Source organism: Pholis gunnellus, assembly GCF_910591455.1.
Source record: "Pholis gunnellus genome assembly, chromosome: 19".
Lineage (NCBI taxonomy): Eukaryota > Metazoa > Chordata > Actinopteri > Perciformes > Pholidae > Pholis > Pholis gunnellus.
Window position 1 is genome coordinate 9,587,702 of NC_136546.1, and position 13,080 is coordinate 9,600,781.

Here is a 13,080-nt window from a genome sequence, read left to right on the forward strand (position 1 = left end):
TTTGGAAGGAGTGTATTATGTTCCCTTTTGTTGCAAAACCAGCAAAATCATACTTAAATAAAATGAATAAGAAACAAAAAAGTACAACGTGGTTACTCTCAGGATGTATACAGAGAACGGATGGCTCCGGTGACTCAACTAAAGTCATAAAACTGATTTATGGCAGCTGACCTGTCATAACAACAATGGGTGTTCTCAAGAAATGTGGCTCCGCCCACTCCGCCCGCTCAGCTCGGCAGCTGCCGAACGAGTGTCGCTCAGGTGCCGAACAGTGCCGCTCAGTGCCGCTCGCCTGCCACAGTTGTGGCACCTGACTGACACAGTTCCGACACCTGCCACTGGGGTGCCAGTGCCGCAAAAAGGATCTCGGCCCTGCACCACATAGGACGCTTGCAGACTTTTCGGGGTAGAGAAAACAAACGCACTCTTCTTAAAGTGGACTCGCGCTGCTTTCTGGGTAAAGTGGGCTATGGCTACTCGGCAGGAAACCCCGAAGCAGGTACAAAAACATTAGTGTAACCGGTCGAGCGACAATCTTCACTCCGGACTGGCTCCGTTTTGATGCGATGTAAAGCGAGCAGGCAGAGCGACTTCCTTTCCTCTGGGACGGACACGGACCACAGAAAAGATGGCTGTCGGTGAGTTTTTACGATTTATTACAAGCTAGCTTGATAGCTTAATGTTACCAACGGTACCACAGACACTGAGCTAAATGCTAGTAGTTATGTGTCGCTTTATAGTTCTCAGCTAACGGATGTGATAACGCTCTTTGTGACTTGTGTAACTGTCGGGAGTGACCGTTAGCTACATTAAAATAACATCGTAACGACATTTTCACCCCGTCCCTCCACAGAAAATGTGAGCGTGGTCTTCAAGCTGTACTGCCTGACAGTGATGACACTGGTGGCGGCTACATACACTGTGTCACTGCGGTACACGAGGACCATCTCAACAGATCTGTACTTCTCCACAACTGCCGTGTGCATCGCTGAGGTCGTTAAATTAATACTGAGTCTGGGGATGCTGTCAAAGTAAGTGTTAGTAACTGTAACATGGTCAGTTACACCTTTCACCACAGGAGACCACTTTAAAATATACACTGAAAAAAGTGTTTCTACAATTCCCAAGTGGATACAAGAATTATGAATAAGAAACCTAGAAAACTGTGTGCGTGTATAGCACAATTCATACACATACATTAATTCACATTCAGCACACTCTAAAGTACTTTACCGGTGACTGGAGTTAATAGTAAGATAGTTGTAGTCTACTGCACATTTAAAGCAGCCTCACTACATCTATTTGTCATCAACGAAACTGTCAGAGGTTCTGAGCTGCCTTCCTGGTTCGTACAAATGTGTCAGACACTGTTCGGTCCACTGTGCTTACACATGGATCATAGAAGCAAATTCAAGAAAAATGATTTAAAGTGGAATTGGTGTCTATTTAAATGAATCATCTAAAGTATTTACAATCTTCATGAGTGTGTTTTGTGCCTCTTCTCCCAGAGAAACAGGAAGCCCCACCAGACTGAAGAATGCTTTAGTGGAACATGTATTCTGCAGCCCCAAAGAACTGCTGAAGCTGAGCGTGCCCTCGGTAGTGTATGCAGTTCAGAACAACATGGCCTTTGTTGCATTGAGTAACCTTGATGCAGCGGTTTATCAGGTATGAACTGAAAATTGTTTAAAGTATGTTCCCATGAATGAACTCATAATATAAGGGCTGGGTGTCCATTGTTGTTGAACCTAATGTGTCTGTGCTGCACCCACTTAATGTCGAAAGACTACTGTCTGAGAACTGGCTGTATTGATGAGGGCGGATACATATTTGATCAAATGTAGCTTAGTTAGCAGTTAGTCTAATCAAATACAATCTCGTTGTATATTCATTGACTAATTTGTTTATTTCTTTTATTAATCGCTTGTTTAGGTCTTCCAAATGTGAAAAAAATAAATAGGGAAACTGTCTATTACACATTTCCAGATCCTATGGTGACATCTTAAAATGTCTCTACTTTTCCAACCAATAGTCCAAAACTCAAGACATTCTAATTAAAACAGAAAAAAGCAGAAAATCCTGACTTAAAAAAAAAATTAACATATTATATATAATTATCCCATAATATCCACAGTATGTGTGTTCACCTGACTTTTATAAATAGGTTTTTTTTAAAAACCAATAGTTTTTAGAGCTAACTTGTGTTTCTTCTGTGTAGGTGACCTATCAGCTGAAGATCCCGTGCACAGCCTTGTGTACAGTCTTCATGCTGAACCGCTCTCTTGGCCGGATGCAGTGGTTCTCTGTCTTCATGCTCTGCGGGGGCGTAACACTCGTCCAATGGAAGCCTGGAGAGGCCACTAAGGTTCAGGTGGGGGTGGCATATATTAAAATGTAAATGTTATAAACATCCCGACTATCCACTAAAATATATGTCCTGTGACTCACACTATCTCTGGTGGCTCATGCCATGTCTTTTTCTTTTTTTTTCTCTCTTCCAGATTGAGCAAAATCCTTTTTTTGGGTTCATCGCCATCGCTATTGCTGTCCTCTGTTCAGGGTTTGCAGGTAATTTTGGCAAAGGATTCAGTGAAAATCACTGATGGTGGATTCACCTTTTTGTCTAATATTGGTTTAGCTACCAAAAACAAAATACCCGACCAGCCAAACAGTCTTTTCTCATCAGGCGTTTGCTTAAAGTGAATTGATTATTTTCTTGATCTGTCATGTTCTTTTTAAGTTATTTGAGATACCTGTCGCAAAATATTCGTGCACTAACAGTTTCGTGTCTACTTTATGGTTTAAGGTGTGTACTTTGAGAAGGTGTTGAAGAGCTCAGACACGTCTCTGTGGGTGAGAAACATCCAGATGTACCTGTCCGGTATTGTGGTCACACTGTTTGGCGTTTACATAAACGATGGTGACAAGATCCTGGAGAAAGGTTTCTTCTTCGGTTACACGCCCTGGGTGTGCTTTGTAGTATGTAAGTACGACTAAACCGGAGGATGTCGTCTTTCTTTTTAATTTCACTTATCTTCACAGTATTTTAGCTGACACTGCTCTTTGTGCTTCCAGTCTTGGCCAGTGTGGGTGGTCTCTACACGTCGGTGGTAGTGAAGTACACAGACAACATCATGAAAGGCTTCTCTGCTGCAGCCGCCATCGTTCTCTCAACAGTGGCGTCTGTCGTCATGTTTGGACTAAAGATAAGTACGTTTCTCAAGATACCACATTGTTGGTATGCTGAGTCCTTCTGGCTCATGAGGTGTGGTGTTATGGCTTATGATTTTCAATTTAAATTACAGAAATGTCTCATTTTGATATTCTTTCCCTATTGCGCAGCGATCCCATTTGCCTCTGGAGCACTCCTGGTGTGCGTTTCCATCTACCTGTATGGAATTCCGAAGCAAGACACATTAAAGCTGAGCCCGACAGATAAAGACGACGAGTCCAAACAGAGACTGATCACTGTGTGAGCCGCCGACCTCTGAGAGTCTCTCTGGCTGGTGGACCTGGTCTGTGTTATAAAGAGCTCCTGCCCTTGGGAGCCAAATGAACACTCGGTTGAGTCGTCTGTGTGTTCAGGTCACCACATAGACGACAGCTTTTGATCCACTTCAATACAAAGAAAAAAGAAAAAAAACAAACACATTTGATCTTAAACTGGCCTTTATAGCTAGCCGTTTAAAGTTCGTAAATGTTTTGAAGCAATCGGTGAAGTCTTGTAATTAATTTTCGGCCGTGCTGGAGCAATAAGCTGTAACAGGACTCTGTTACTCTTACTTTAATTAATGCCTCCATATATATCCGTTCTAGGGGGCTTATAAATATCACAACTTCTTATCATGTACTTTTTGGGGGGGGTAATTAGTGTTTTACACTGTGCAATGTTATTGTCCTATGTCCATATCATATAGTGCTGATTCTGAAGGAGAACGAAAGACTGCATATGTGATTATAAGTTTATAATATCATCTTTTTGGTGTCTTGAATTTTTTGTGTCGCATTCTGTTTGAAAGTCACTTTAAAAGCTTTCATTGAAACCGAATGGAAAAAGCAACATGAGCGACGTACTTCATGATTGTTCCTCAAGTTGGACTCGTCTAACCATGTATGCTATTTACGTACCTGGAACTGCCATACGTATAGGAGTCGAGTTACACCCTTTACATTTTGTGTTCGACAAATCTCCAGCTGTCAACAGACGATCAGAAAACCAAGTGACTCACCGACGAGCAACTGGCTTTGATGACAATGTGTGGGTGGAAACTACCCAAGACAATAGAAGGACAAGAAAAAGCTCCTGTGAATTGAGGACGATGGTATTTTATTTTGAAAATGCAAAAAGGCATGTATTTATAGTCAAGATGAACTAAAGCAGTTAAAATAACAGTGATGTAATACAGTTGAGTTTCACATTTTATCAACTGGTGTGATGCCCAGGATCCTCATCCCATTGGCCAGGACTGAGCAGGCCCCACTGAACAGTCGCAACCTTGCCTGTTGACATTCGGCAAATGAGATAACGCTTAATTTTTACTTTTTGCAATTAAGAGCATTTCCATTTGTTTATCACTGAGTTTAGCTAAACCAGGATGCTGTTTCTCATTAATGCATTAACAGGCAGATTTTTCTGTGACATGATGCAGATGATTAATGGTTTCACAGTTATATCAGGATCTGAAAAAGTGCTATTTTCAAATTGCAAGACGAGCAATGGTAATAATATTAGCAATGTCTTATATTGTAAAAACAACCTGCGACCATCTGTAAATATAAATGTTTCCTGCTAATTTATTCAGCTGCAGAAAATGAACATACAAAACTTGTTTTGTTCACGATTCACAGTTAGAATGTCTTGCTTTAATACTACGCAGACCACCAATACAGAATTAGTTTAATACAATAATAGTCACAATTTGAATCAGAAATATTTGTGTAGTAATACCGCAAACCTAATCTGTGACTGGACATGATAGGGGCAACCAATGTGCTTATTTTTTTAAATGTCATTACTTTAATGTCTAAGTTGATAACGATTTACTGACTGAATAATATTGCATGATGGTGCATTTAAAAAGAAAAAAACCCACAGATATGTTCTCGAGTGATTCTCTTCCTACCTGTGCAACATCCTGAGAGCTTCCTTTCACCGGCAGCTCTCTATGTGCTGAGGCGATCAGGTGGCTGCAAGAGATTGAAGAGGAATAACATCAATACACAAAAAAACATTGTGGCTACGCGCACGGTAAGGAGCCAGTTAAACGTCCTCAAGACCAACATCCTTCTTACCAGAGCTTCAACAAAAAGTTGACGAGGTGTTTGGGCTGCAGATCCTGGGCCGACTGGTACAACACTTCATCGTAGCTACACAGAGTACATTGAGTTCTTTATTAGATATGGAGCAAATATTGATAAAACACTGACATACTGTGACAACTTCTGTCATTGTTTGACGTTATGCAGAAGACTTGGGGGGGGGGGGGGGGTTTCTTACCGAAGGAGGTGCTGCAGTATCGTGATACTCGTCTGCTCGAGTAGGAGGGATGGATCAAATATAACTGCCTCCACACCTTCGTTCCTCCGTATTAAACTGCAGTAACAACACCATGATACAAATGTGAATGAGCCAATGTCATACAGATGATGTACATTTATAGATAAATATGTATAAATACTAAATCCCTCAGAGTGACTGTAAATTATGAATTAATTAACTATTGTCTCTTTCAGAGAGTAGGAATTGAAATCGGCTGGTGTATTTTAAATAAAACTTTTCCTGACAGTGTAAGATAGATCAGTGGTGGTTAATAAGTACGTGCACTTAGCATCTATTTTAGGCCACTTTATGTTTATACAGCACCACATTTGAGACTTTTTACAGCACTACATTAATCTGACAGCTATTGTTACTTTGCAGATTCAAATTTGTCTCCACACAAAAACATATGATCAGTTTATGAAACAACCCAGCGGCGAATTTAAGGACCAGTGTATAGGATTAAGTGGCATCTATTGGTGAGGTTGCAACCAACTGAATACAACATTTTGCTGATACACTACCTCCAATAAAACATTACCTCCAATAAAAAGAATGTATTGATTAGTAGATCAAATAGAAATTAAATCAACAACATGCAAAAGTTAGAATCTGATATTCTCCGTTTTAAGTAATTAATAACTGGACACAAAACATTTGAACCCTAACTCTCACCATGGGCTCTGGGAAATTGTGATTTATATTGTATTTGTTTGTATACATATGGCATTTAAAAACTAAAAGATGAATCAATCATAAAAACATTGATTTGTTGCAACCATACTGTAATGAAATAACACTACAAACTAAACTAAAATCGACAGACTGACTACAGCACTACTAGAATACCTAAACAGAGTTTCATTATTTTCAGCAGGTGGTGAATACAGACCTGCGGAGTCGAGCATGTGTGTACTGGAGGAAAACTCCCGTGTCTCCCTGAGCCTGCAGCATTCTGTCCCAGTCAAACTTATAGTCTGACTGCAGCGCGCCTCTGAAGTCCTGAAACAGAGCCAATAAAAAATAGAATCTCTCTACTCACATTGTGCAAATAAGGAAATGAAACGGTTGAACATGTGACTTGACGGTAGAGCGTAGCGGTAAGGTTTAGAACTGGAACAACTCACCTGCACTATTAGCGCACTGATTCCCACTTTCTCTGCTGTGTCCTCTGGGTTATCCATTTCCTTTGTTGCTGTGGAAAAATGCAAATACAGGCTCATTGTTCTCACATTGGCAGGTTTTCTTAGTATTTGCCATTTTAAAAGAGATTGAGGGACACATGTGACAGCCGCAGGAGTTTCTCATGTACTATAACCGAAATGATCCCACTATAATGGAAAAAAATATCCTAAATTACAGTGGTTGAGACAACTGGGAGCATCCACGTTGAGCTGGACTGAACTCTATATGTAATATAAACTAATCTTTATTGCAGTTAGTATACGTGAAGTCAACATACTTGTAAAGGAACAGGGAATGATACTATACTTCAAACATTAGACATCAATCAAACTGTAACTGATACCGATGCAAATTATTGTTCACAAAAGTGTAACTGTTGTATCACCACCACCCACGAAGCACACTGACAGAGAGAGACACTGTAAAATGCACCACATGTGAAGCAAATGTCTGTTTTTAAATACTGCACAAACCAGTTGTATGAGCGATTGCTTGAAGTGTCAGCTGCATGTGAAATACGAGGACACGTGCAAATACACCTTTGGCAGAGCGCTATAAGGTGAGGCAGGTCTTACTTTTTGACTGGTTCATGTTGTGGAGCATCCTGGCCCGAGCTTCGTCCAGCACGTCCTCCAGAAACACCACATCACCCTTCCGGGTGTTCATACCCAGCACCAGGCCAAAGGGCACATGCTCACACCTGCAACCAGTGGTGGAATATGCATTTATATGCTTTACTGAACTATAAACAAGCTGTATTATTGTGTTACAAGTAAAGGTCCTGCCTTAAAACTTCAAAAAATGCTAAAGTATCATCAGCGAAATTTTCTTTTTTTTATCATATTTTATAACTTTATTATACATTCTGAAAGAAAATGTTCAACTTTAACCCTCAGATAGTAGAAGTGGAGTAAGAAGTATAATATTGTAGTGAAATGTAGTGGAGCAGAGTTAAGCAAAAACATTTCACATGGGACAAAAGGCATCTTCGAAGACCAATGTTTGTTATGAAAAACAGATGTCTGTGGTGGGTGGGGTGCCAATTACATAATTAAGTATTGAGAAATCCAACTTGATCGACTTGTTATTCCAGGCGAGACTACTTTTACAATTCAAACATAATGTGCCTTTCCATCAGTGTGAAACGTTTTTAAAACCATTGAACAAAACCATTCTTTGAGCTCTAAGAGACAATTAACAACTAGCATTAGCTAACATCAGCTGGCAGCTTCCATAACCTGGTCTGTGTCATGTGTGTAGTTGTGTTGAGGTGTTTTACTGCCACCTGTCAGCCCAAGAATGTCCCATAGCGAGCAGGATGTGGAACAACTGGTGGAAGTGATTCGCTTGACTTTTATCTGTCTTAAAAAGAAAAACAAACACAGATGCAGCAAACTGAAAAATATGCATCCATAAGGGTTCAAGGAAACAACAGTAGTGGTAGTAGCAGTAATAGTAGCACAAGTGGCTCTGCTTATAAACAGAGAACCTGGCGTACCTGTACTAAATATCCAAACATCCATTTTCTATTGTTGTGTTTGGCATGTTTTTCACATTCGTTTCTGCTGCTAACAAAGACGATAAAAATGACAATATTAGGGGAAAAGGCAGCACAAACAAAATGTAAAATGCCACCTCTTTTTTGGCCCATTTCTTAGATATAACCTGACTTCATCCGAGCATAATGGATATCCTACGTAACACCATTTAAATAAATGAGTAGGGCTGCAACTAACAATTATTTTCATCATCTATTAATTTGCCAATTATTTTATTAAAATCGATCAGTTGTATCTATAAAATGACCATCACAGTTCAAAAATTATAATTTTAAAGTGTCATCTTCATATGTGATGTATTTTCCATCCAACAGTCCAAAACCCAAAAGATGTTCATAATGTACTCATCACTTATGACTGCAATTAAACGTCTATTAGTACTGTCCACCATGTTGGAGATAAATGTGCCTTGTATATGTTCCATCACGTCTTTAAAAAAAGACAGCAATTTTACAATTTAAAAAGTAAAGAGGCAGAGAGACCGTGCATCAGTTTCCTTACCACATAAATCATCTCATCAAAACGGTATTTTTCTTTTCGGTCAATCGCTGCAGCAAGGTCTCTTAAATGCAGAAAGTGGAAAATAAGCCATTATTGCCACTTTCTTATGCATTATTCATCTGATAACTCAGCTTTGATCTGTCATTTGAACAGAATGTGCATTTTCCTGCACATTTGAAATGACCATTTGTACTAGTGCTGACCTGGTGATGTAGAGAGTTGTGCCGTCACTGCGGAGCACCGTACAGACGCTGCTCATGTCTCCAGTAGAGGAGAGATCCACTACACCAGTTCCTTTCCTGTAAACACAAGTCCTTGAAGCTCAGGCTTGGCTGTCATTATTTTAACTATACATCAATGATTACTACAATGAAAGAGCATTCATTGAATTATTGTTACACATGAAAAATTATACAAAAGGATATCACAGGTATTCAAAATGACTGAAATCTGTCTCCACCTTGTCTGATGAGATGCTAATAATATGAATTAAGTAGTATTTGAAGTATATGATCGATGCTGCATTTCGTTTGTCTCAGAGTGACAATTCAGTTGATTCTAATCTAATCTAAAGATATGTACTGAGCAGTTACCGGGTGGAAATAAACCAGCGCTCTCTGGTGGACAAACTGAGTAATGAAGACTGTGTCTGAACTTCCTGGAACACACATTCCAATGAGGATATAAAGACGAAATCAGCTTCCAACTCAAGTTATAATTTCACGATCTAAAAGCATCCGGAACAGCAAAAATCTTTAGTCCCCGTTTCAAAATAAATAAATAATAAATACATCTGCCAAAACGTTTTAACACCCTACACATACAAAATCAGTGACAGCCAACTAAGCATTACTCATTAAAGCGAGGATGGGTCGTGTATTTTAGAAACACCTTTGCGTCCGTGGCTGTCGTAGGGGTTGTAATAAGCTCGGGTGAGCCACCCGATCATTTGATCTGTTTTACTTTAGAGTGCGTCATGCCAGCTGCTGATTAAAAGCCGTCACACACACACAGTCACATACTCAGAGGTTTTCAACAGGCCTCGACTCTGAAGCTGCTGCACCACCTCCTGGGCTTGATGGTGGTGAAAGGACTCCCCGGAGTAAATATCAAAGTGGACTCCTAACCGCTGGAAAGATTTAAAAGACGAATGTCAAATCTTACAGTAGATTATATTTATCCTTCTGATATGTTCTTTAGTTTATATTGCAAAGTTTCGGTTTTTGTGACTGTGGTGCCGGTTGGTCCTGCATGTTATTCAGTCCAGCTCGTTGTACCTTGTAAACATGTTGATACTCGTCCACTGTGATCTCTCTGAACTGTTGCCATAAGGCCATGGCCTCGCTCTCATGCTGTTCCAGCTGTCTAAAGAAGTCTCTGGCAGCCTGCATCATATCCTCATTGTGCTCTGCCTCCTTGTTTACTTGAACATAAACCTACAAGACAAAAACAACAAACACACACACACACACACTCCTTTAACACGTCTCTTTGGTAAAGGATCTGTGTGTCTTTATCCGACCATGCAAAGTCACCTCAAACAAATGCTGCAAGGGATTCTGTTTCAGCTTCTCCTGACATCCAAATTGACTAAACCCAGCTCCCAGCAGACCTGAAATCAAAGATGGAAAACAGTTTTGTCAGTAAAATGCACTCAAAGAGAAGCATTTATGACCCCAGAGGACACCTGTTGAATATGTTGCACATTATTTACTCACCGAACTGCATACCCCAGTCTCCGAGGTAGTTCATTCGAAAAACGTCGTTTCCAAGACTCTGCTTTAGGTTCGCAATAAAGTTACCTGGAGATCGAGACATTATTTTATTTTTGAACTTCACTACTCTGGTGGGTAAAATATGATTTCAAAACATATTTTTTGGCAATTCTACACTTCTATTTCTTGTCATTTCAGATATATCAGAGATATCTGCAATGCGCTGTAATCTAGTTCACAGTACAACTCACTTGCATATTAATCTTCATCACTATTCTGGTTTTAGTTGCTGAACAAATCAAATTGAATCCAAAACTCACCAATAATTGTAGATCTTAAGTGTCCAGCATGGAATTTTTTGGCTATATTTGGAGAGCTGCAACATAAAAACTCATTCATTCTGACTTCACTCTACAAGTGAAGACATGGCATGTGCTGAAGCAAGATATACAAACACTAACATACCTGTACTCAACTAATGTTGTTCCTCTCTTGAGAGTATTGAAAAGTTCACTATTTAACGCAAACTTCTCATCCTCGTCCTTTCCGAACGGCTCCAACATTTTCTAAAACGGAGGGAGTCAAACGGATTATAATCACAACTGAAGCAGACAGGACGACTGTTTTCACCACAGTGGAAAAATTAAATTGACAAACCTGGACAAGAAGTTTGCGATTCACTTTAAAGTTGATCACTCCACACCCAGCAGATATGTCCTCCACCACACTGTCTGGCTCCAACTGAAACATACAGAGAAGATTTTAAGGAAGATAAAAGCCCTTTTGGGTTTTTTTTAGTTCAGGATTATATCAAGCAGAATAGACTTAGAGTGCATCTACAAACATGAAGTAAATATTCAGTTAACTTTGTGATTTTGTTTCCAGGTGAAAGAGGAAGGACAACTTTATACTACACGTTTCACACACACAGGAAAACTCAGTGTTCTTTACGTAGAAAACAATAACAAAAGAAAGTAGGAAAATAATAATAATACCCATTCACAGCAAGCGCAAAGGAAGGTGCTCACATGAATTAAAAAGTAAGGTTGTTCAAGCAAAGAACAAAAGGCAGCTTTAGATGGAAGCTAATGCAGTAATTTGAGGACAGATGTGCAGTGATGAGCTCTCTTTCTTAGCTCCTGTTAAAAGTGATGCTGCAGCTTTGTGACTAATCGGCAAGAACCGCAGCATCTTCTTTGGAATACCAGAAAGGTGGCCGCCATGAAAGTCTATTTTATAAGTTACAAAAGCATGAACAAGTTTCTCTCGGCCTGTTTTTGGTAAGTATTCACATATTTTTCTGATATTTTAAAAAGGTTAGGCTAAATACTGACGTGTATCAAAAAAAGAGATTTCCAACATCTTCAGATTTGAGGCCCGATGAATAAAGGTGACTGGCTGTAACTCAACTCGTAGAGCTGCTTGGTGGTTAAATCCCTGAGCTCCTCCAGTCCACATGTAGATGTGTCACGAACATAAACATTGAAGCCCAAAGTGCAATCAATGCATTGCATTAAATCGATTAACATGCAAACATGTTAATCGATTTAGAGAAAAGCTGTCCGACAAATGAATGTTATGAGAGATGAGACTTAATTCGTTGCTTCTTTGCCTTGGCACCAAACAAACCTTTGTCCTCATCCACTTGTATGTCTCCTATACATAACATAATGACATGCAGTCTATTTGTGAGCTTAAAACAGCTTGGTGTCAAAACAAGTTGTATCCTTAACCCATGCTTCCTCCAAGATGAATCTTACCCGAGAGGCCAAGCCTTCAGTCTGCAGCTGAATGTCACCACTGGATGGTAAAATCCCTCTGATCCGTAATGTGCCGATTGATAGTTTGAAGTCAGCAGCCTGCCTGAGGAGAACACGTTCAGGAAGCTTTAACACACATAGAGCATATGTCTTAGTCTCATTCATGCACACCAGAGGACTAATGGAGTTAGTTGAACGAACTTAACTGTTTCTTAAAAACTGGAACTGCTGACAGAGCTGGTATGAAGGCATCCTCAGACTGCTGCAGCGTGCGACCCAGCTACACACGAGACACACGAACATTTAAATAAATAGCATGTGATGAGTTTATAGACCATGGGATCAACAGACAGTCCTGCAACCCTCTTGTTTATACTTGCTCCAGGGTCAAGGCATGTTGCTAGGTTAGCATTAGCATATTGTAATCTTTCTGCTTCGTTACCTTTGCTGCTATTGTTCTTCTGAAGAAACAAGCCATGTTTGTTAAACGTGAAAAACAACACGATATTCATAAAAGTGTTGCAAAATGTGCAACAATCAATGTTGTGTGATCCATTCACGTTGACATAGCTTCTGTACTTCCGCATTAGCCACACTACTTCCGTTAGGCTCGTCCAATCACAGGCTTCGTCGTGCACTAAGAGAACGGGTTCGTTTGATTATAGTCTCCGTTCCTCCCGACGGTGAATATCGCCTATTCGGGCACTTAATTTCGGTTTCATACCTTAAATGGTGTCCTATAACATTACAATGCATCACTAAATAAGTTACCGTTAAAGTTAAAGTCTTAAAAGCACCCTTGTTATGATTTATTAGGGGTT

The 13,080-nt window shown here is 39.9% G+C and overlaps 2 protein-coding genes across 3 annotated transcripts; one reads left to right on the top strand and one right to left on the bottom strand.

Moving 5' to 3' along the window:
• Positions 1–290: 290 nt before the first annotated feature.
• slc35a1 (solute carrier family 35 member A1) lies at positions 291–3,711 on the top strand. Its single transcript, XM_079180084.1, has 8 exons — positions 291–638; positions 854–1,031; positions 1,509–1,668; positions 2,219–2,371; positions 2,502–2,568; positions 2,807–2,983; positions 3,076–3,210; positions 3,343–3,711. The coding sequence occupies exons 1-8, from the start codon at positions 629–631 to the stop codon at positions 3,474–3,476; spliced, it is 1,014 nt and encodes a 337-aa protein (XP_079036210.1). The 5' UTR covers positions 291–628; the 3' UTR covers positions 3,477–3,711.
• Positions 3,712–3,860: 149 nt separating this feature from the next.
• rars2 (arginyl-tRNA synthetase 2, mitochondrial) lies at positions 3,861–12,837 on the bottom strand. Of its 2 annotated transcripts, XM_079180083.1 has the most exons (20): positions 12,702–12,837; positions 12,466–12,539; positions 12,260–12,362; positions 11,157–11,240; positions 10,965–11,065; positions 10,820–10,875; positions 10,503–10,586; positions 10,320–10,396; positions 10,062–10,220; positions 9,807–9,913; positions 8,988–9,083; positions 8,785–8,845; positions 8,010–8,086; positions 7,300–7,424; positions 6,667–6,734; positions 6,432–6,541; positions 5,498–5,593; positions 5,293–5,367; positions 5,124–5,187; positions 3,861–4,500 (listed from the first exon to the last, which is right to left on the bottom strand). In XM_079180083.1, exons 1-20 carry the CDS (start codon positions 12,735–12,737, stop codon positions 4,414–4,416), a joined length of 1,740 nt encoding a protein of 579 aa, XP_079036209.1. In that variant the 5' UTR covers positions 12,738–12,837; the 3' UTR covers positions 3,861–4,413. The 2 variants fall into 2 exon arrangements, with proteins under 2 accessions (XP_079036209.1, XP_079036208.1); XM_079180082.1 differs by having other exon boundaries at positions 3,861–5,187.
• Between the last annotated feature and the right edge of the window lie 243 nt (positions 12,838–13,080).

Coding starts and splice junctions, on each gene's coding strand:
- slc35a1 (XM_079180084.1), top strand. Junction 2,569..2,806: donor CCTCTGTTCAGGGTTTGCAG/GTAATTTTGGCA, acceptor TTATGGTTTAAG/GTGTGTACTTTGAGAAGGTG. Junction 3,211..3,342: donor CATGTTTGGACTAAAGATAA/GTACGTTTCTCA, acceptor CCTATTGCGCAG/CGATCCCATTTGCCTCTGGA.
- rars2 (XM_079180082.1), bottom strand. CDS start 12,737: ATGGCTTGTTTCTTCAGAAGAACAATAGCAGCAAAG. Junction 10,221..10,319: donor CCTTGCAGCATTTGTTTGAG/GTGACTTTGCAT, acceptor TTTGTCTTGTAG/GTTTATGTTCAAGTAAACAA. Junction 8,087..8,784: donor TTGATGAGATGATTTATGTG/GTAAGGAAACTG, acceptor TTTCTTTTTAAG/ACAGATAAAAGTCAAGCGAA.